The 25,890-nt window shown below is 32.0% G+C and overlaps 1 protein-coding gene across 1 annotated transcript; it reads left to right on the forward strand.

Annotated features, from left to right (window-relative positions):
• Positions 1-10,159: 10,159 nt before the first annotated feature.
• LOC105201316 (elongation of very long chain fatty acids protein AAEL008004) lies at positions 10,160-19,111 on the forward strand. The gene is made up of 4 exons (XM_039457950.1): positions 10,160-10,566; positions 14,634-14,902; positions 15,056-15,358; positions 18,841-19,111. Exons 1-4 carry the CDS (start codon positions 10,521-10,523, stop codon positions 19,006-19,008), a joined length of 786 nt encoding a protein of 261 aa, XP_039313884.1. The 5' UTR covers positions 10,160-10,520; the 3' UTR covers positions 19,009-19,111.
• The last annotated feature ends 6,779 nt before the right edge of the window (positions 19,112-25,890 follow it).

Genomic DNA, 25,890 nt, shown 5'->3' on the forward strand with positions numbered 1-25,890 from the left:
AAATAAAACGTACAATAAGCATTAGAATTATTTATATACTTTCCTTCAATCATTTGATACTTCTTTCAAATTTCAATTTATATTCAAATTATACATTTCATTAATGACTTGGAGACAGATCTGTAGGCGCTAGGATAATAACTCCAATAAATTCAAACTTGTCATTCATCGAACGAGTTGCTGCTTTTATTTTAGAATGACAGAGACTTGTGTTATACAACGAAAAATTCAATATTGTTTTGTATAATAACTTTAATTACTAGGACGTTTATTAGACACGTCTGTTCTATTGCTTTTCCTACGCAGTAACTCACAGAACATACGAGTTGTGATCAAAAAGTAAGGTGACTTTTCATTTTTATAAAAAAATATTCATTTATTCATCCAAAATTATGTTATCCCCTTCAAAATAATCCCCCTCTGATACAATGCATTTGTGCCAGCGCTTTTTCCTGTCGTCAAAACATTTCTGAAATGCATTTTTGGGTATTGCCTTGAGCTCCTAACGCGATGCAGCCTTAATCTCCTCAATCGTGGCAAATCTTCGTCCTTTCATAGGCCTTTTCAATTTTGGGAAGAGGAAAAAGTCGCAGGGAGCCAAGTCTGGTGAATACGGTGGCTGAGGCATGATGATAGTATTGTTTTTAGCCAAAAAAGTACTCACTAGTAACGACGAATTTCGCTGACACGCGTGTCATACCCAAAACATCCGTTAAAATTGATTGGCATGAGCCAAACGATATGTTAAGATCATCAGCTATTTCTCTAATCGTGATTCGACGATTTTTCAACACAATTTCTTTCACTTCCTGAACATTTTCGTCGGTTTTTGACGTGTTGGGCCGACTAGAGCGGGATTCATCGTTAACATTTTCTCGACCCTCTTGGAATAACTTATACCATTTATAAACATTTTTTTTGCTCAAAGTTGACTCACCGTACGCCACTGTCAACATTTCAAGAGATTTTGAACACTTAATACCATTTTTTACACAAAAATTAATACAAACTCTCTGCTCCATTATTTTCAACATCAAAAAATCGCCGAGCACACAAACATGAGTCTAATCTTTATGCCTCTCACATAAAAACAACACATGCTATATAGTCAAAACTGTGAACATATGATCGTGACGAGTGTACCAACACAAAAAAAAAAATTTTTTAATTAGAGTGTACAGAGCGCGCGAAATTCAAAAAGTCATCTTACTTTTTGATCACACCTCGTATGTTCTGTGAGTTGCTGCGTAGGAAAAGCAATAGAACAGACGTGTCTAATAAACGTCCTAGTAATTAAAGTTATTATACAAAACAATATTAAATTTTTCGTTGTATAACACAAATCTCTGTTATTCTAAAATAAAAGCAGCAACTCATTCGATGAATGACAAGTTTGGATTTATTGGAGTTATTATCCTAGCGCCTACAGATCTGTCTCCAAGTCATTAATGAAATGTATAATTTGAATATAAATTGATATTTGAAAGAAGTATCAAATGATTGAAGGAAAGTATATAAATAATTCTAATGCTTATTGTACGTTTTATTTAACAAGATGAGTCTTAAAGGCCTCAGCGCTGCGTGTTTCTTCTGGTTTCATACATTTGTAACCGGATTAATTAATAAGTAAGGTAAATACATAATAAATAAATAAATTTAAGTGTGTATATTTTTATTCATTTGATACTTGTTTCAAATGTCAAATTTATTGAAAATATATATTACATTAATAACTTGGACGCAGATCTGACAGAGCAAAACACATTTTTCTTGAGAAAAGTAAAAAATACACATTCTAGACAATAGGAAGATAAAAATAGATTTAATAACGCGCAATCGATCTAATTAGCTTAGTTTGGTTACCATATTCATGTGCACTTTGTCAATCATATGTTATAACATTTGGAAAATTTGATGCGTAGCATTCGTAAAAGCATTATACATGATATGTTATTTTCAACATTAAAAATACACGTAGATTTATGGATACAACTAATATACAATTATTAAAGTGCATGAAATTGCATGAGCATTCTAGTATTTATTAAATTACCTTGAATTACAAATTAAATATATTTTTTCTTTTGCAATTTTCTTTCTTTCTCGTTATTATACAACTCTGTATTTTACTAATTTATTAATGCATTATATTGTTTTCTTTATTAGATTGTTTTTAGATTTGAAATTCTGATAGCAACGTTGAAATAATTGCTAATATGCAAGCAAGAAACAAACATGTTGCTGTGGGTAACACCCGATTATCCATGTCATTTATTGGCTATAATATGTATATATAAAAACTTTATCAAATTTTGAAAATAAATTTCATATGTTGGTTTTTTGAAAAATATTGAACTATTTATAACTTTTGTAACCGTAACGTTTTTAAAAATATTTTTTTTCATAACAAAAAATGTTTTTTAAAGTGTTAATAAAATATTACTTTGCTCATTGTATTGATGTGAAAAGGGGCGTGGTTTTGCACAACACACCATGTCTATACGTCCATCGCGTGAACGCTATTTCTACGCATCGTTTCTAATACATTATATTCTTCTTATTTACGTAAAAATTAAACTTTCGCGACAATCGCAAGTATTATTTATTCTTGTTTAATGTTTAGCAAATAACCTGATAGACTAATTCCATGTCCATAGACATTTCTGACTGGGGCGGTTTTAATTTTTACCAACAAATTTTTTACGTAATGTAAATGTATTATCAAATAAAATTCAAAATATAAAAGTTCAGAAAAGTATTTAAATACAAAATACAAAATGCTCTTAAAAAATGTATGTAAATGTAAAATATAAAATGTATTTAAATACGTAATATATTTCAAATATATGTATTTCATACATATTTTTATATTAGGAGTACAAATTGAAAACCGCCGTTTTCCAGTAGATGGCGCCAGCGGTAGATGCTGGCGCCAAACGTTAGATCAAAAATTTTAAATGTAAGGTTGGGCATCTGGCAACAATTCCTTATCATTGCAGTTGTGAATTTTTATCGGCGTTATATATTTTTTGTGATCGAAAATGTCAAAATTTGTGCCCAATAAGCGTCATTTGCGGGAAGTTTTGCTTTTTGCCTTCAATTCGAAAAAATCTGCGGCTGAGGCGCGTCGAATGATTGTAAAAACTTATGGTGAGGCTTCCATTAGTGAAAGAACGTGTCGAGAATGGTTCCAACGCTTCAAAAGTGGTGATTTCGGCGTAGAAAACAAGGAGCGTCCCGGACAGGTGAAAAAGTTTGAAGACGCACAATTGGAAACATTACTGAATGAAGATTCATCTCAAACGCAACAGGAGCTTGCAGATTCATTGGGCGTGACTCAACAAGCTATTTCACATCGTTTGAAAACCATGGGAATGATCCAAAAGCATGGACACTGGGTGCCATACGAATTAAAGCCGAGAGACGTCGAACGGCGTTTTTTCGCGTGCGAACAGCTGCTCCAACGGCAAAAACGGAAGGGTTTTCTGCATCGTATTGTAACCGGCGATGAAAAGTGGATCCATTATGATAATCTAAAGCGAAAAAAATCGTGGGGCTACCGCGGCCATGCATCAACATCGACGGCCAAGCCAAACATCCATGGCTCGAAGCTCATGCTGTGCATTTGGTGGGACCAGCTCGGCGTGATTTATTATGAGCTGTTGCAACCCGGTGAAACTATCACAGGAGCTCGCTACCGAACACAATTAATGCGTTTGAGCCGAGCATTACAGGAAAAACGGCCACAATACGAACAAAGACACGAAAAAGTGATGTTGCTGCACGACAACGCTCGGCCACATGTTGCTCAGGTCGTTAAAACCTATCTGGAAACATTGAAATGGGACGTCTTACCTCATCCGCCGTATTCTCCTGACATCGCCCCTTCAGATTACCACTTGTTCCGATCAATGGCGCATGGCCTGGCTGAGCAGCACTTCCATTATTACGAAGAGGCCAAAAGACTGGGTCGATTCATAGATCGCCGCAAAAGACGAGCAGTTCTTTCGACGCGGGATTCGTATGCTGCCCGGAAAGTGAGAGAAAGTAGTGGCCAGCGATGGACAATACTTTCAAGAATAAGTATGTAACCATTTTTCAACAATCAATCCTCAAATTTTGACAAAAAACGGCGGTTTTCAATTTGTACTCCTAATAGGAAATAATATTTATGTGCAAAATAATTATGTAAGAAATAATCTGTTGATTTATTTATAAATGTATTGAAAGATTTAATTAACACCTCGTGATGTTGATATTAATAATGTGTTCCTAATAAGTGTTATAATTTCAGAAGTGAAATAAAACAGCAGCGTATAATTCACGATCTGAAACAAGCTGAACTCAGGCTCGTCCGTCAATATGGCCGTATTACAATAATAAGATTGTAATTATCTTTTGGTCACAACAGATATGAACGCACTGCAAGCTGCAGCAACACTGGTACTGAAGGACTTCAGTCACTGACAAGGAAACACAGAAAAGTGTCCGCGTCAGATTAAAACGAGTTTTTAATATGTTGTAGTACAGATAAAAATAAGGGACACGTATTTTTTTACACGTGCCCTAATACACTTTTAAGGGTAAAACATCCCTTTGAAGAAAATCGGGTGTTTTCTTTCGAAGCGTGTATCGTCGAAACTATAAGAGATAGAGAAAAATGTTCTCAATGAAAGTTGAATGCATGTTTTTCTCTCATAAGTTGACAAAAACATTTCGAGGACAGTCTGTGTCTAACATGAAAACGCAGACATCGAGAAAAACATTTACTACAAAATAAAACGACACTACACTGAAGAATAACAACAATTACGTGGTGTAAGACATTAATTTCTTGTTTAGAAAATAATATGTAATTAATATAAGTTAAACATTTATTTACTGGTCTACATGATTCGACTAGAATATTTGTTCTCTTCAACAATTTACTGATAAGAAGACTTGGATTACAAAAAATTATTACTCATACATTCCATACCTTTACTATCTAACGCCAACTCATCAATTAACAACAAGAGAACTAACTTAAAACTAATTAAAAAATTAGTTAGAAATTTCATCTTTTATACTGCATTTATACAATTCAATTAATGTGTTTATTAAATTCGGTTAGTGTAGAAATATGCATAACCACGCTACTGACGCGTGCACCTTGGGTCATTTCCTTACATACATAACTCTTGAATCTATACATGTCAATACTGCCGAGACATAAGCATTCTAATTCAAGACGGACGAACCTGAGTTGAACTTGTTTTAGATCGTAAATTATACGCTGCTGTTTTATTTCAGTTCTGAAATTATAACACTTATTGGGAACACATTATTAATATCAACATCACGAGGTAAATTAAATCTTTCAATACATTTATAAATAAATCAACAAATTATTTCTTACATAATTATTTTGCACATAAATATTATTTCCTATAAAAATATTTATAAAATACATATATTTGAAATATATTACGTATTTAAATACATTTTATATTTTACATTTACATACATTTTTTAAGATCATTTTGTATTTTGTATTTAAATACTTTTCTGAACTTTTATATTTTGAATTTTATTTGTTAATACATTAACATTACATAAAAAATTTGTTGATAAAAATTAAAACCGCCCCAGTTAGAAATGTCTATGGACATGGAATTATTCCATTAGGTTATTTGCTAAACATTAAACAAGAATAAATAATACTCGCGATTGTCGCGAAAGTTAAATTTTTACGTAAATAAGAAGAACATAATGTATTAGAAACGATGCGTAAAAATAGCGTTCACGCGAAGGACGTATAGACATGGTGTGTTGTGCAAAACCGCGCCCCTTTTCACAATCGACACAATGAGCAAAGTAATATTTTATTAACACTTTAGAAAACATTTTTTGTTATAAAAGAAAATGTTTTCAAAAACGTTACGGTTACAAAAATTATAAATAATTCAATATTTTTCAGAGAAACCAACATATTAAATTTATTTTCAAAATTTGATTAAGTTTTTATATACATATTATAGCTAATAAGTGACATGGATAATCGGGCGTTACCCACAGCAAAATGTTTGTTTGTTGCTGGCATGTTATTCGCAATTATTTTAACGTTGCTATCAAAATTTTAAATTTAAAAACAATTTAATAAAGAAAACAATATAATACATTAATAAATTAGTCAAATATATAGTTGTATAATAACGAGAAAAAAAGAAAATTGCAAAAGAAAAAATATATTTAATTTTTAATTCAAGGTAATTTAATAAATACTAGTGTTACGTCCAGAGTTCTCAAAATAAGTCTCTCGGGTCGGTTGGCAGGTAGAGACTTAGGGAAATAATTCGAGCGAGGTAGGAAGGACGGAACAGGCCTAATGTCTCGCACACATGTCTCCGGGCGAGTGCGACGAGTCGAATGCGTCTGGTGTATCAGAATGTAGGTCAGGTGTCGAGAATGACGACCTATGACTCTCATTCAGACTCTTGGATTCGTGTAGTCTTTATTTTGCGTAAACGAATTGAATCGTTTTTACGCGGGATCGGACTAAGTGCAATTTTATCGGAGCGGGAATTAGAGGTGATTGAAATAAAGAAAAATGATTGAAATTAAGAATTACAATTTATTTTAACATAATAAAAGAAATAACCAATTACAATGATAGGTGATAACTAAAATAATAATTATTAATTTGCAAATAACATTTTTGTTAGTAGAGAACATGTATAATAAAAAGAAGAAAAATCTTATGATCTTAATAAAAAATGTAATTATAACTTAAATTCTAATTGGTTACATTTGTGCTTAACGAGATATAAATGTGCGTGTGTGGGTGTATATTGTGATCAGGTGATTCTTAGCTATCCAGGTAGGCTTTGAAGCGAGTCGAAGATTTCTTCCAATTCATTGACTACTCTTCGATTCGTTTCGAAATTTTCGTTTACTATATTCTCTATTTGTTCGGGAGTAAATAATGAGTAGGAATGCGGAAACAATTCTTGAGGAAACTCTAACGCGGGAGAGTATGGATCTTCCGGGGGTCTTCGAACAGGTGAATCGAGATTACGATGAAAAAAATCGGGATGAAGGTGTAAGAGGAAAGTCGGTAGGAGAAAAGGTTGAATCCCGAGGAGATGCTAAGAGCTCTGCAAAGGGATCGAAGGTAGAAGAAGGTGACCCTGGTGATTGTTTAGAATCTGTTTCTACAGGAGATCCAGGGGAGTGAGAGGAGGAGGGATAACGACAGGGGGAAAGAGACAATGATTCGGGGGACGGATTTAAGACTGGTGGAGATGAATCGGTCGGTTCGCCGGAAGTTCTTAAATTAATTAAAGCGTTAGGCAAAACAGAAATTTTTCCTCGCTGATTGTGTAATTTTACGTAGAGCGATAACGATGCGTCAAGCTTCCGGAGCTTCTTATTTCGACGATTCCGACAGTTTTTATTGGCTCTTCGAGATTTATGTTCAGGGACTCGCTTACGCATGTTGGGTGAAATTAGTGAAGATGCGAACGATTTGGCGGAGTGGATTCAGCTTACAACGGCGGACGGCTGGTCGACGGTTGGCACTCAAAGTGTTCGGAGGTTGAAAAGAACTTGTTGATTAATTCTCGCAATGTCGCGTCAAATTTAAGTACGATAAATACGAATCCGAACGTTACAAACTCGGACATATAATGCCACGGAATGTGCGACGGATCGAACTGGAGTGAATCGCGAATGAAAAATGAGCGATTGAGCAGAATGAAAAAAAGATGCGGCAAGTGCTCGTAAATGACTGTAAATGACTGTAAATAAGTGCTCGCGGGCTCCGGAGCTCCTTCCTTTTATACCTGATTCTGCCTATGATTTCTATGGGGTTTTAATCCGCAGGTGTACTGTCTCTTATTATTGCCCGCGCGCTACCTATTAATTGCGCGACAAGTGTTTCGTGTCGATGGGGTCAATCATCCGCCAAAATCGGCACGTGTCAAGGGTGGACCAGCCGTGTTGACTCGACTTTAGCATATCTGCGCGGTTAAGATAGATCATCTTTTCGAAATTTTCGGTTGCTTGGCTGCATCGATTTCGAAAGAAAAGAAGAGATTCTAGTGTTACTCCGCAGGACGTAACACTAGAATGCTCATGCAATTTCATGCAGTTTAATAATTGTATATTAGTTGTATCAATAAATCTACGTGTATTTTTAATGTTAAAAATAATATATCATGTATTATGCTTTTACGAATGCTACGCATCAAATTTTCCAAATGTTATAACATATGATTGACAAAGTGCACATGAATATGGTAACCAAACTAAGCTAATAGATCGATTGCGCGTTATTAAATCTATTTTTGTCTTCCTATTGCCTAGAATGTGTATTTTTTACTTTTCTTAAGAAAAATGTGCTTTGCTCTGTCAGATCTGCGTTCAAGTTATTAATGTAATATATATTTTGAATAAATTTGACATTTGAAACAAGTATCAAATGATTGAATAAAAATATACATACTTAAATTTATTTATTTATTATGTATTTACCTTACTTATTAATTAATCCGGTTACAAATGTATGAAACCAGAAGAAACACGCAGCGCTGAGGCCTTTAAGACTCATCTTGTTAAATAAAACGTACAATAAGCATTAGAATTATTTATATACTTTCCTTCAATCATTTGATACTTCTTTCAAATATCAATTTATATTCAAATTATACATTGCATTAATGACTTGGAGACAGATCTGTAGGCGCTAGGATAATAACTCCAATAAATCCAAACTTGTCATTCATCGAATGAGTTGCTGCTTTTATTTTAGAATGACAGAGACTTGTGTTATACAACGAAAAATTCAATAATGTTTTGTATAATAACTTTAATTACTAGGACGTTTATTAGACACGTCTGTTCTATTGCTTTTCCTACGCAGCAATTCATAAAACATATATAAAGTAGCAACTTCTGCTCCAAAATTCGGGAGGGCAAAAACTGCCCAGAAAATCAATTGCCTACAGCGTCGATAGCCAATGCACATTTGCCTACAAATCTTTCGTACACAAAATCTTTTATCCACAAATTTAATTGTGCACAAATTTTTTGCCTACAGTTCGATAGCCTACAAGCTGTATTGCGCATGATGATTAAATTAAGAGACGAAGTTACTTTGATACACACACACACACACACACACACACACACGCACGCACGCACGCACGCACACACGGATGGGAGTGCAAGGAGGTGGGCCGACTCATCCCCTATGTGACTTGTGCGCAATAATGTCATGTGGAAACGTACATTCGTTTCTCAATTTTATATTTGTGCGCAATGGAGCTTGTAGTCTATCGAACTGTAGACAATAATGTTATGTGTGCAAACGTACATTTGTTTCTGAATTTTATATTGTGCGCAATGGAGCATGTAGACTAGCGAACTGTAGGCAAAAATTTTTGTGTTCGATCGATTTTGTGGATAAAAGATTTTGTGTACGAAAAATTTGTAGGCAAACGTGTGTTGGCTATCGACGCTGTAGGCAATCAATTTGTAGGCAGTTGGGGTCCTCCCTCAATGTTTTATATACGCATATATAGAATTTCCGTAAAATTTATGTTTAAAGCATGTATGAGAAAAATTAGGTGTCATATATACAATTTAAAGTTTAATCAATTATTGAAAATACGAAATTTTTTCATAGTTTCATTGTATAAATATTAAAGTATTTATTATGTTTACTTAAAATATACAAAAATCAGTCTTCTGTGCATCATTGTTACTATTATAAAACAAAAGTTCGTTTATTTATAACTTTATTAAAGTAAAATTATATAATTATATAATGCAATAATTCAAGCTTCATGAATCCACAATTTTAAAAAATTTAATCGTAAAAAAATTATTTTAAGTTATAGACAACATAAAATCTGCTTTTCTTTTAATTACTCCACTAAATATTGTTTTTATAAATTACTTACGCTAATTGTGACTTTAAAATCACAATTTGATGCAACCAATTGTACATGATTAGTATACATATATCACACAATAGCATTTGTTGCCAAACATATAGCAGAGTCATATTGAAAGATTATACTCATATAATATATGCGTAATTAAGAGCAAAGTACAAAGTAGATATATAGTAAATAAAAGCTCGAGTGCGTATAAATCAGGCACGGCCCCGTGGGCGCCCACAAAGCATGCGAGGAGGAGAACATCCTCCCTCTTCGCACGGTTGCTTCTTCCCGTCTTTCCTTCTGACGCCGCGATCCACCAATCCCCTCCATACGACCGCTCTACTATGCTACAGTATGTGCACGTGACTCGCGCGTGTGGAAGGGGAAGCGGAGAAGCTCGAGCTATGGTTTATGGGCCATGCCTGGTATAAATGATCGTGCGTATTCGATGAGTGGGTACAATCGGTTCTAATCGATCACGCCAATACGGTTGCTTTGCGATATAAAAGAATGATACTACATATATTTAAACGATGATATTTTGATATACAAGGAAAGTAACGATTCAAAGACGATACAGGGCAATTACCAATCATGGATTTCTTACAAGACATGCTATATTATTGGACAAAAGAGCTCGGTGAGTACTATTCGTATTATCAAAAGCTTTTCAAATAAATAATTACTTTGCGTGTCATTTGGTGCGAAACATGACCGTGCTTCTTGATAGTGTAATAATTTGAGATTTACTAACAATATTTTATAACAAATTACAATTTTTTAGAAATGAGTTACACCTACAAAGATTTTTAAAAGAAATGTGACATGAAATAGACATAACAGTTTCAGCGTGAAAAAATGCATGAAACATTAATGTTGTTAATAAAAGATAATATGTATATTAATAGATTTAATGTTAATGAATTAATTTTGTAAACTATAATTCCTTTGCCAATTTAAAAATTACTATAGTTTAAACTTAATTAAATTTTATATGCGTAAAAATTGACCGAAAAGCAATGTTTTCTCACAATTGATTGCTTTCTGTTGTAATAATAAATGTTTTTCTTTTTTTTTAATAAAATATGTGTCCCCGCACAGCACGTAATATTGCAACAATATTGCGACAATATTATGATGTTGCAGTAATATTACAGCGCTATTGTAACATTGTTATGATATTGCAGCAATATTGCAATATGATATATCATATTAAAATACTGCAGTGATATTGCAGAAATATTTGAATGCGATCTATCGCATTATAATATTGCTTTGACATTGCAGCAATATTGCAATATGATATATCATATTACAATAGAGCAGTAATATTGCAAAAACATTTAAATGCGATATATTGCTTTATAATATTGCTTTGACATTGCAGCAATATTGCAATATGACATATCATATTACAATAGTGCAGTGATATTGCAGAAATGATTGAATGCAATATATCGCGTTATAATAATGCTATGACATTGCAGCAATATTGCAATATGATATATCATATTACAATATTGCAGTGATATTGCAGAAATATTCGAATGAGATATATTGCGTTATAATATTGCTATGACATTACAGCAATATTGCAATATGATATATCATAATATAATATTGCAGTGATATTGCATAAATATTTAAATGCGATATATCGCGTTATAATATTGTTATGATATTGTAGCAATATTGCAATATGATATATCATAATACCAAAAAAGAAAAAAATCAGAAAGGAAGCTTTCTAGTAACCCGTGAAACAGAAGTAGCCTTTGAGATTCCTAAGATGGCTGCCAAATCATTAAGCGCCATTATTTGAACCTTTATTCTCGTGACCTCTACACGAGATTTATGGGTGTTCCAATATACAATATGCCACCCCTCTTTATTTCGTAAACTAGCAGAGATAGACTCAATACATATAATATCAAATTAAATGGTTTGAACTAAACTTTATTGTTAGCACAATGATTACCCGCACAGCACATAATATTGCAACAATATTGCAACAATATTAAGATATTACAGTAATATTACAACAATATTGTAATATTGCAATAATATTGCAGAAATATTAAAACGCGATATACCACACTGTAATATTGCTATGACATTGCAACAATATTGCAATATTATATTTCACATTGCAATATTGTAGTAATATTGTAGAAATATTGAAATGCGATACATCACATTATAATATTGCTATGACATTGCAGCAATATTGTAATATAATGTATCATATTACAATATTGCAGTAATATTGCAGAAATATTGGAATGCGATATATTGCATTATAATATTGTTATGACATTGTAACAATATTGCCATATGGTATGTCATATTACAATATTGCAATGGTATTACAGAAATATTAGAATGCAATATATTGTATTAAAATATTGCTATGACATTGCAGCAATATTGCAATACAATATTTCACATTACAATATTGCAGAAATATTAGAATGCGATATATCACATTATAATATTGCAGCAATATTACAATATGATATACCTAGATAGCATACAATATTTATAATAAATATTAATAAATATTTATTATAAATGTGTAATAAGAAGGCCTTCTTAGGTCGTAGCTAGGTCTTAGTGCTTGTACTTATTTATGTGATTTTATATACTTCTCTGAACTCAACCAGAATGTGCGCCGAATTAATTTTTGGTCATAACACAGCATGTCGAATAAGAATTAGTAATATCACTATTTTTATTAAATTAATGAATTTAATATAATACTTGATGCTGATTTGCATCTATATACCCATTCCCCCCTGAAAAAACTGTAAGAAATTTATTGCAAAAAATAATACCCCACCCAGGGTTGTTATTTTTTGCAATAAATTTCTTATAGTTTTTTCAGGGGGAAATGGGTATATAGATGCAAATCAGTATCAAGTATTATATTAAATTAATTAATTTAATATAAATAGTGATATTACTAATTCTTATTCAACATGCTGTGTTATGACCGAAAATTAATTCGGCGCACATTTTGGTTGAGTTCGGAGAAGTATATAAAATCACATAAATAAATATAAGCACTAAGACCTAGCTACGACCGAAGAAGGCTTTCTTATTATCATTGTGTTGTTACATTATCGGTCCAATAACATATTTGTAATTTATTATAAATATTTTTCATATATGTTATGAAAATATTTTATACATATTTTATGAATTACATGACAAAAATAATTATAAAAAATTTTTATCCAAATGTTATTAAAATATTAAAAAAAAATTTTCTATATATTTATGTTAAATAAAAAATAAATATTTACTAAAATATTTTATAAAATATTTCAGAAAATATTTATAATAAATAAAAAATAAACATTTAAAGTAATAATTTATAAGTTTTTTTTTATTTAATTTAATTCTTGCATTATATTAACATATATTTTCTAGTTGCATTTTTATTTAAACAAATAACGTGTATTGACCTGATCTATCAGTTATATACACATATCAGCTAAGTGTTCACAGGTTATCACAAAGGATTAGTTTGCAGCAATCTTAGAGGTTAAGCAACGTTGATCGGAGTCGCGACTTGGATGGGTGACCGCTTGGGAATACCAATATTACTGCATTATCTCATTAATATCGCTGTAAGATTGCTGCAATATATTATATCTGCAAAAATTAGTCACAGGAACATTATCGCAATATTTCAGAAATATTATTGAAATATTGCAGTAATTTTACTACAATAAATTTTCGCGGACGTTATGTAGTACAGCAACATTACAGCAACATTACTGAAATATTGCAGTAATATTTCCATGACCATTTTTTGCGGACGTAGTATATTGCAGCAATATTACAGCAATATCTCTGTAATATTCTTTAATATTATACAATAGCATTCAAAAATATTTCTGCAATATCTTAGTAATATTACTAAAATATTGCAGTAATATTACTGCAATAAATTTTTGCAGACATGTATTGCAGCAATATTACAGCAATATTACTGAGATATTGCAGTAATATTTCTATGACCATTTCTTGCGGACGTAATATATTGCAGCAATATTACAGCAATATCTCTGTAATATTCTTTAATATTATACAATAACATTGAAAAATAATGCTGCAATATCTCAGTAATATTACTGAAATACTGCAGTAATATTACTGCGATAAATTTTCACGGATATTGTGTATTGCAACAATATTATAGCAATAATGCTGCAATATATTCTTGGAATATTACCGCAATATTAAAATATTACAACGATGTTGCAGCAATATTACGTGTTGTACGGGTTTTGTGATGTATAAATATATGTTTCGCAAAATGTTTCAACATAATAATTTGCACAAATTGAACAAGAATGCCTACTACGGTCGTAGCTAGGTTTTCGTGCTTGTATTGTCTATGTGATTTTATACTTTCCTCAAGTTCAATGAACTGCGCGCCGAATTAATTTGAGATGATATTTTTCGCAATAATTTCTTTACAGACTTTTTCAGGGGGGAAAAGGGTTAATATTTAATAATACGTGATATTACTTAATCTCGTTCAATTAAAATTGTATTATGACTAAAAATTAATTCGGCACGCAGTTCATTGAACTTGAGGAAAGTATATAAAATAGACAATATAAGCACGAAGACCTAGCTGCGACTGTAGTAGGGATTCTTGTTCAATTTGTGTTGACATAGTAATTTGGTTTTCAGATCCAAGAGTAGCCGATCTATTGTTCGTCGATTCTGCTTATCAAATACCACTTATAATATTTGCATATCTGTACTTCGTGGTCGTCTATGGGCCTAAATTCATGAAGAACAAGCCGCCATACAAATTAAAGACTTTTATACAATTGTATAATATCATTCAAATTTTCATAAATACGTGGTTAATTTACGAAGCAACTGATGCAGGTTTATTCACGAACAAGATAATATGTCTCGGTCCTGATTATTCTTACAATTATAATGCAATAAGGGTAATAATAATTTATTAAACAATTTTGTGAGAAAATATATGTTATCAGCAAACATCCTATTCATAAATTTGAAAATTTAATATTTCTCTGTAATTCTTTCTATCAATTTCATGTATATTTTTGTTAAAGTAATGCAGTAATTTTATATTGTAGATTACCAGATGTGAATGGATTTATTTATTGTTAAAAATATTTGATTTGGTCGAAACAGTCTTATTTGTATTAAGAAAAAAAGACAATCAGGTATCTGGTTTACATTTGTACCATCACGTCTCTAGTGTACTTATAGTGTGGTTATGTGTAAGATATTTGAATACTACTTTCAACGGAGTTATTGCCGCAATCAACTGCTTAATACACGTGATAATGTATACGTATTACTTCCTGGCAGCCTGTGGACCGACCGTCCAAAAAACTATTGCACCTATAAAACGCTGGATAACTACAGCACAAATGGTAAATTCTCCTAATTTTCTATCACATATATTTTTATATCGCGTAATTCTTTATTTTTCTTATTTTTATACATTTAGTTGATTGTCTGACTACACATATGTGATTAATCGTCTCACCACATCCCCAATAGAATAATGTACTCGTAATTGTAATGAATTGTAATCTGTTTCTCTTGTTTTCATCTCTAAAAAAATAAAGGATAGAAGGGATTCAAAGCCTCAGAACTGTCACGAAAAATCAATATATATCATTTAATACTGACAAGGGACCTTTTGGAAGTGTCCGTCTCAGATTTAAACAAACCTTTAAGAGGATGCTATAGTGACGGGAATTACCGACACATTACAGTGTTCATTAATTTTCGAATTGGCTCTACAGATTACAAAATCCTTTTACAAAATAAAAGTACGCACCAAAACAAAGTGCTGGTTAATTTTACGAGAAAATCGAACAAAAAGTTAAAAATTTATTTATTTTTGGCTCGTGGATCTGTCAACCGAGGTTAACTTTTGTCATTTACTAATGTTTTGTAGTATATATGAAATGAGACCAGGCCGCACTTTAGAAAACTCTAACGAACAACACTGACTGTGTGTCATTCCAGTCAAAAGCCTAACAAAAAAGTTTAACATGTAAACAGCTGTACGTGTACAGTGCGTTGCATTGATGCCTGGGGTACCGATTTTAGGGACCACGTTTCTTTCTTGATTATTTTTATGTTTATGACTAAATGCTGCGGTGATCGTTGACAGCAGCATTTACGTCATGAACGTAAAAATAACTATGAAAGAAACGTGGTCCTTAAAATTGGTACCCCAGGCATCAATGCAACGCACTGTACAAATTCCGCTTAGCGCACGTAAACAATGGCAAGCAGAGTAGTGACTGTAGTTGATAGGTCTTTTCGCAGATGGCGAAATAATCGAAAAACAAAGACATCTATGGCCGGTATTCATAGTCGATTCTTATTTCAAGATCGTCTTAAGGTGATTTAAGATGCCAATACGGCTCTCTGATTGGTTGGTGACATCTTAAGGTGATACTTAACCCTTAAACACGTAAGTAGGTCTGAGAGACCCATATAAACTTTTGAACGCTTGCTATGTGAAGACGGAATAAGATAGAAGGTTCAAACCAAGACGTAAAAAAAGTTTGAAATCTCTTCTTTCGATTGATATGGTTGATCAACTTTTTTGGTCAACTAGAATTCGAACGGCACGGCAGCAAAGTTTTGTAGGGTCAATGCGACCCATGTAATGTATAAGTGAAACTTTTTTTGTATTTTACATAAAAAAAACTGGACAAATTACGTTCAAACAGGTTTGTGGATGTTACTCCCATATACTCTGTTTAAAGTTGGAATACTATAAAATGTTGTAGAAAAAAGAATTTTTCCGAAATATATCATGAAACACATCAATTTTCAATTTTAGACACGATTTAATCAAAAATTCCTCATATTCGCCTTGTTACATAAGTACATTTTTTAATAGAAATGACAATGATATAATTTTTTTTTGAAAGTATGAATCTTTAACTTTAAAACGCCGTATTGTAAAGTTCCTCAAAGTTTTTTGTTGCAAAGATATGATTTTTTAAAGTGGATTTTTAGATGCCCAGAAATACCTCGTATTCTCCATGTTACATAATTGTACTTTTTAAAAGAAATGACTTTGTCAAATTTTATTTTGAAAGTGTGACTCTTTAGCTTTAAAACACCGTATTTAAAAGTCTTTAAACGTTTTTTGTTACAAAGATATGATTTTTTGAAAGAAAAGTGGATTTTTGACCAATTTCTCATTTTTGCTTAATGGTTTTTCTTTTATAACTTCACAATAAATTATTTTTCGGCAATTCTGATTGTGCAGTCACACTCCTGAGATTTTGAACTTTCGTTTAAAAAAAAAATTGTAAAAAAATATTGATTGTAATCAAAGTTATAGCTTCTCAAAGTTGAAAAAGTCTCCCAGACCCAAAAATGTGTTTCCGTATTTTACAGGATCGGTGTGTTTAAGGGTTAAAATGATCTTAAATATAAGAATCGACTATGAATACCAGCCTATGCGTTGGACAAAGAGCGATAGCCTGGTCTCCCACGAAAAATAATCTGCAATGCCGACGTCAAGGAAGTTCTTCGGTCACTATAGCTTCCTCTTAAGACGTTGTAGTACAAATGGAAATAAGAGACACATATTCTTGTATACGTGCCTAATCCCATTTTTAGAAAGTGAAACGCTCCTTTGAAGAAAATCAGTTTTCTACTTTCGAAGCTTATATCATCGAAACTATAAGAGATAAAAAAAAATTTCTAATTTATAAACAAAAAAGATTTTGCTTATAAAAAGAAATAAAAGTAAAAAAAACACAGATGAGTGGTGGAACAAAATGTAAAAAGATTTTAAAGAATTGAAAGTTGAATGGCTTCAAGAGTACTTTGTGACAGTAATAAATAAAATTTTTTTAAATATTTTTCACACCATCTCAATCAGTGGTTCGTGTCACTTCGCGTGACGCGTGCCGACGTCAACGCATCGAAGTCGCAATGTAAAAATTTGCACATTTTCGTCAGCCAATCACAAAGTCGATCACGTAATCCCCCTTGGCGATTCTTTCTCCTAAAGGTTCTCTATTTCCGAAAGGTTCCGTATGAGTATATAAAGTCTCACATGGACATGTCAGACCTATGTGTAATTTTTTCTATTAAAAATAAATAAAATATAATACTCAATAAATAATGATTATGATATTTATGAAATTTTCAATTATAATATTGACAAATATTACATGATTTGTTTAGATTTAGGGAATAGCGTTTGACATTACACTCACGTGTGTAATAGGAAGATACCGAAAACACAAAATGTATAATCATAAAGTTAATAATCTATGTCTCTCGAGATTTAGTAGGGTAACTCCTATATTTATGTTGCGCAGGAATTTAGGCGGCAAAAGTTTGAAAAAATAGAAAAATTAGATATAATGTGCAACCACTCTGTTATATTCTTTATGTTACATTAATATTATGTTGTAATTTTAGTTTCTTACTCTAAATTAATGAAATCGTTGTGAATTAAATCAATTTGTCAATATTATGAGTGGTACAGCGATGTATTAAAATATAGGTAAAATAATTATTCTCTTCATGTAGAAAAATATTGATTATTTCATGATTATTTAAAAAATTACATTTCGTATATCTATTTTTTTTTTATAGTAAGCGACAGTATGAAGTTTTTATTGATATAATTCATTTTCTTTAGTACAATAAACAATACTTGATAAATTAAATTTTTGGTCGAATCCACGTATATACCGGAGTGACCCTATTTCTTTTTTGTTGTATTGATTAATTCGCTTTGTAATACATATACACTATTAAGTTTAAATATATTTCATACAAATCTTTTTATAATAAAATATTATACAAATATTGTTCAAAAATATATTTAAATAATGAATTAAATTAATCATTTTATTTTCAGATACAATTTATCGTGATGCTATTATACGTATTGCATCCATTGATACTATGTGACAAAATCCCACGTATTTGGTTCATCATAATGCTTATTATACATTTATTAATAAACTTTTTCAATTTCTATATTTTCTATGTAAGATCGTACAAGAAATATAAGAAAAATCAGTAAAAATGTATAAAATCTTCAAATTGCGCCAATTATAAAAAAAATATATTGCTCTTTAAAATGACTCCTGTATTACTTTTAACAAATAAAATGCAAGTCATAGTATCTTAATTTTCTTTAACCCGTAATTGTCACACTTCCAAATAATAACATAATGGTCACACAGGGTCAACGGGATCAACCAGTCGCTATTTGCCAGCTTTTTGATATTTTGTCGCAAAAATTTTACTGGACATACCTTGAAACTCAGTAGCTAATCATTATAATCATCTTCAGGAGATGATCCGAAACTAGGATCAAAATATTTGTAATTCGCTATTTAACGCTTGTTCGCTAATTACATCTAGAGGCGCAGTCTCGCCAAGTCCACGCTTTAGCGAGACCGACCCTCTTTTACGCGAGTCAGCGAGTTCAAGCATAACGAGATTATTAGATCTCAGTAACGGCTGAACCGATCAAGTTCTGATTAGTCTCAATCCATAGCTTGAGGGCGAATTGTATAAAAAAAGTGTTTTTGTTTTTTCTTTCCATGCTCTACGTGCGGAGGTATCGCGACGCAAAGTCCAAATCTTGTCATTTTTTTTTAAAGATACATCATCATTGCCAAGCGAATTTTGTCCAGTACATCTTTTCGACACGAGTAACGAGTGGCGTTCGTTACTACACTATCAGCCCACATGCGATCATGTGATACATCACGTGGCCGCGACTATGATTGCTGTGATATTCGATATGATGGGTTTCCTAACCTGTAAACTCAATCGTCAATAATATCTCGGTTCGTGGGGCAGACGACACATTTGTTCTGCCGAATTCGTTCGTGTGATGTAAAAACGCGTTGAATGGGCCTATAATAAAAACGTCCAGAAAAAAATATACATTTTGCACTAACTAGAGTCAATATTATACTCTTACGAGTGCTGTGCATTGAATTTTCCAAGTGTTATACGCATGATTAACAAGTACATATGAATGAAGATAACAAAACAAAGCTAATTAGACCGAATGCTCATTATTAAATCTTATCTTCCTACCTTCCTCCAATGCGTATCTCATTTCCCAGATCTGTCTCTAAGTCATAATTTTTTAGCTCTAGCGTTAATGTAAATGTATATCAGTACAAAATTACTTTTTTAAAAAAAAATAAAAAAAGGCGCTAAGTATGTGTATGTACCCTTAAATCTTTATTTTTTTTCTACAAAATCCAAGTGGTACTATCTTTGTATCTTCATTGAAAAATTGTCCTATTGTAACCTATGTGGTACTCTCTTTAATTTCTATACAAAACCTAAGTACTATCTGTATTATCATTGAAAAATTTTTTTATTTTAACCCAAGTTTAAATTACTTCGTATTTACTTAAAAATAAATATCTTAAATTTAATCCAACCTAAATGTATTTTTCCCAAAAAAATGTATGAAATCTTAAAATTGCGCATATTATAAAGAGAATATATTGATAACTGCTGTACTACTTTTAACAAATAAAATCCAAGTGATAGTATCTAAACCCAAGTGGTGATGGTTAAGAATTAAAGAGGAAAAAGAAATATAAAATTTTATTGAAATAAAAAATTTTTAAACTACAAAAACTTGGCGCTGCTAGATAAAAAAAGCAATAAAAAGAATTAACATACGAAAGAATGCAATAAATAAAACACTTGTAAAATATGCGTTATAAAAGAAATTACGCAAAATAAATTACAGATTAAGTTTCTTTAACATTTAAGTAACATTTTAAATAGTTATAATTTTATAAGTTACTATAACTATTATATTTTACAACATTGTATTTAGATTATATTTATATATCTAGCAGCGCCAAGTTTTTGTAGTTTAAAAATTTTTTATTTCAATAAAATTTTATATTTCTTTTTCCTCTTTTATTTTTAGCCATCACCACTTGGGTTTAGATACTATCACTTGGATTTTATTTGTTAAAAGTCGTACAGCAGTTATTTTAAACAGTACATCAATATATTCTTTTTATAATTAGCGCAATTTTAAGATTTCATATATTTTTTTGGGGAAAAATACATTTAGGTTGGATTAAATTTAAGATATTTATTTTTAAGTAAATACGACTTGGGTTGAAATAGACAGATATTATAATACAAATAGTACTTAGGTTTTGTATAGAAATTAAAGAGAGTACCACATAGGTTACAATAGGACAATTTTTCAATGAAGATATAAATATAGTACCACTTGGATTTTGTAGAAAAAAAATAAAGATTTAAGGGTACATACGCATACTTGGCGCCTTTTTATACCTTTTTTTAAAAAGGTAATTTTGTACTAATATCACGTGTTTTTGTAGTGTTAAGCAATATATTTATTTTTTGTAATAAAAGTTGTGATTTCAACTTACAAGTAAGATTATAAAGGATTAATGTGTGTGTGTGTGTGTGTGTGTGCGTGTGTGCGTGCGTGCGTGCGTGCGTGCGTGCGCGCGCGCGCGCGCGTGTGTGTGTGTGTGTGTATACACATATATTTTTTATATATACATATAACAGAAGCAAGAAGTTAAAAATTTCAAAAACTGCTTACGTGAACATAAAAGTTAAAAAACTGCCTACTTGAATATAATTAAATTTTCAAAAATCAATTCCTCACCAGTGTAAAATAAAAAGAATGAAAGTCTTTATTATCAAATCTTCTGCTCCATCCACAGTACATAATATGTTTCTTGTCTAGACAAAGTATTATGCTCTTATGAGTGCTGTGCATCAAATTTTCCAAGTATTATAATATATACTTGACAAAGTGCATATGAATATGGTAAACAAAACTAATTAAACCAAATGTGCATTAATCTGTTTTTGTCTTCCTACTCTTCTTGGGTATCTTCTTACTTTTCTCAAGGAAAATGTACTTTGCTTTCTCAGATCTGCCTCTAAGTCATAATTTTCTGGCTCTAACATTATTGTACATGTATATTTTGAATGAATTGACGTTTATAACAAGTATCAACTGATTGAATGAAAATATAAAAATAATTCTATTGCTTGTTGTACATGTAATTTTACAAGTTGAGTTTTGAAGGTTTCAACGCAGCATGTTCACGCTGGTTTCAGAAATTTGTGACTACTTATTAATTAATTAATTAATAAGTATGGCAAGTACATTTTAAATCCTGTTTATTAAAGTTAATAAAAAAATTAAATGTAGCTTTTACAATGTATATAGAGTTGAACTAGTTAAAATAATACCCTATGATCAGAAAGTACCGGGAATTTTTTATTTAAAAGTACCGCGCATGCGGGAACCGGTTTATTTTTTTTTCTTATGTTGGTACGACCTTAAGACGCACATCTGGCAGGTTTTAGTGCCATCCGATCGTTAGTGTCTGCCTGGCGTTTGTTTACATCAGTCAACTTTTTTCATTTTGCCGCATTTTACCATGAATAATTTTGTTGAACAAAGAGTTTGTTTGTAATTTTGTGTTGCGAACGAAATTTTGTGTGCCGATGCACTGAAAATGTTGCAAAAAGCATTTTGCGAATCTGCTCTATCAAAAACAAGTGCATACGAGTGGTATAAAGACTTTAAAAGTGGTCGTACAGTGGTGGAAGATTTCCCTCGTTCCGGACGTCCATCGACGTCGAACACCGATGAAAACGTGAAGAAAGTGAAAGAAATGGTGCTTGAAAATCGTCATACTAGCTTAAGAGAGATGTCTAGTGAACTTGGCATTGCATATGGAACGGCACAGCATATTGTGGTTGATGTTTTGGGTATGAGACGCGTGGCAGCCAGGCTTGTTCCGAAGGATCTGAATTTCTTGCAAAAACACCACCGAAAGACAGTTGCTGAAGAGATGATTTCTGAAGCCCAAAGTGATCCAACCTTCATGAAACGGATAATTATGGGCGACGAGACATGGGTCTATGAATTTGACATGGAAACAAAGCAATAATCGTCCGAGTGGCGCTTCGAAGACGAGCCGAAACCGAAAAAACCGCGTCAAAGCCGCTCAAAAGTAAAGGTGATGTTGACTGTTTACTTCGATTGCCAAGGAGTTGTGCACTATGAGTACTTTCCATCGGGCCTGACAGTCAACAAAGAATATTATTTATCCGTTTTGAAGCGTTTGAGAGATGCTGTACGTCGCAAACGGCCGGAAATGTGGGCCGACAATTCTTGGATTTTGCATGATGATAACGCACCATCGCACCGAGCCCGAATTGTACTGAATTATTTGACCAAACATCAAGTAAATACCAACAAGCAAGCACCGTATTCACCTGATATGGCCCCGTGCGACTTTTTTTTGTTCCCCAAGTTGAAGTTGCCACTTCGTGGAAAGAGATTTCAGTCGATCGAGGAGATCAAAGAGAATGCGACGAGGGAACTAAAGGCCATCCCTTCGTCGGCCTACCAGGGATGCATGGAGGACTGGGTCAAGCGTTGGCACATGTGTGTTGCTTCAGATAGATCATATTTTGAAGGAGATAAAATAAATTTGCCTGAAATTTAACTCTATTTTGTTTTATTTAAAAATTCCCGGTACTTTCTGATCATAGGGTACATGATATTAAATATGCTCGCTGTTACAAAGTGAATGTTAATTGTAAATTAATATGATAATATGTTTGTTAATCTCGCTGTGTTATCTGATATTTAATAATGTTACTAAGCGTCTTATAAAAGATATTCTCTCTTATAAGAGATAGTTCATTTTGTAACACGAGTGATCATATTTAATATCATATAATATTTTAACTAGTTTAGTGAACTCTATATACATTGTAAAAGTTACACTTATTTTGTTAACTTTAATAAACAGGATTCAAAATGTACTTACCATACTTATTAATTAATACAGTGACAAATTTCTGAAACCAGAGAGAACACACAGCGTTAAGACTTCTAAAACTCAACTTGTAAAATTACATGTACAACAGGCATTAGAATTATTTTCATATCTTTATTCAATCATTTGACACTTGTTTCAAACGTCAATTCATTCAAAATATTCATTTACATTAACGATAGAGTTAAAAAATTATGACTTAGAGACAGATCTGGGAAATGAGATACGCATTGGAGGAAGACAAAACCAGATATAATAATGAGCATTCGGTCTAATTAGCTTTGTTTTGTTATCTTCATTCATATGCACTTGTTAATCATGAGTATAACACTTGGAAAATTTAATGCACAGCACTCGTAAGAGTATAATATTGACTCTAGTTAGTGCAAAATGTATATTTTTTCTGGATGTTTTTATTATAGGCCCATTCAACGCGTTTTTACATCACACGCACGAATTCGGCAGAAAAAATGTATCGTCTGCCCCGCGAACCGAGATATTATTGACGATTGAGTTTACAGGTTAGGAAACCCATCATATCGAATATCACAGCAATCATGGTCGCGGCCACGTGATGTATCACATGATCGCATGTGGGCTGATAGTGTAGTAACGAACGCCAATCGTTACTCGTGTCGAAAAGATGTACTGGACAAAATTCGCTTGGCGATGATGACGTATCTTAAAAAAAAATGCCAAGATTTGAACTGTGCGTCGCGATACCTCCGCACGTAGAGCATGGAGAGAAAAAACAAAAACACTTTTTTTATACAATTCGCCCCTAAGCTATCGATTGAGACTAATCAGAACTTGATCGGTTCAGCCGTTACTTAGATCTGATAATTTCATTATGCTTGTACTCGCTGACTCGCGTAAAAGAGGGTCGGTCTCGCTAAAGCGTGGACTTGGCGCGAGACGCAACTGCGCCTCTAGATTAAAATGGATAAAAAAAAATTATTTGGTTAGGAGGATAGAAAATAGTAAGGCAGCTAAATTATTAGAGATCGAAAAACAAAGAGGAAATATTAATAAATATTTTAAGGAAAATGGAAAAAGTTTAGACATCGAAGATCCAAACAGAAAAATGAGCAAGAAATCATTAAATCGACAGAAGACCAAGACGCTACTAATGAATCTACAGTAACGGATTTTACTGCTTCAACAGAGCTTTTTACTACTCTAAAAAAAATGGAAAAACAAAAAGAAAACAAAAATGTTGATAATCTACCAATTAATACATCTCAACTTTTAATAAACCTTCGTGATCCTGCTATGTGGCCCGATATAAATGAAAAAATGAGAAAAATTATTATCGAAAGCGTCCATATCGCCACATCGATATAAATTATCCGGTTGACAGCAATGGAAGAAAATTTAGTAATGCATACTACAACAGAAAACTAGCAAAACTTCAAGAGACTGGTTTATATATTCATTAAAATGCAATAGTGTGTATTGCTTCTGTTACAAAATACCCAGATAGCACATTGCCGTCTTTGTTGTCGTTTTGACACCAAAATGACACCAAAATTGTCACTTGGCATCAATTTGACGTGAAATTGGTGTTAAGTGACAATTTTGGCGTCTTGGTGTCAAAACGACAACAAAGACGGCAATGTGATATCTGTGTATTTAGTTCTTACACAACGGATACAATTACGAGCAAATTGATATCTCAAAACGGGTATTCAAATTGGCAAAATCTGTCAAAAACTTTGCCAATTGGCAAAATCTGTCAAAAAATACATATGAAACTTCTTTAGCTCATATGAACAATTTAAAAAAATGGATTGATCTAAGACAAGCCTTGCAAAATAAAACAACAATTGACAGTCAAACGGAAAAATTGTTCAAAATGGAAAAACAACACTGACGTGCAGTCATCAAAATAGTGTAAGTGCACCTATTATCGTGGCGTTTTCTGAAAATCCCAACTTCAATGCATTTAAAAAAAAAATAAATAAATGAAAAGTTTAAACTTTTTTTCTTAACGTTTATAAAAAAACTATAAGAATATATAAATCCATCTGTTATTAACAAAATTTTATTAATATTAAAATTAATAAAAA

The sequence above is a fragment of the Solenopsis invicta genome, chromosome 15 (assembly GCF_016802725.1).
Source record: "Solenopsis invicta isolate M01_SB chromosome 15, UNIL_Sinv_3.0, whole genome shotgun sequence".
Classification (NCBI taxonomy): Eukaryota; Metazoa; Arthropoda; class Insecta; order Hymenoptera; family Formicidae; genus Solenopsis; species Solenopsis invicta.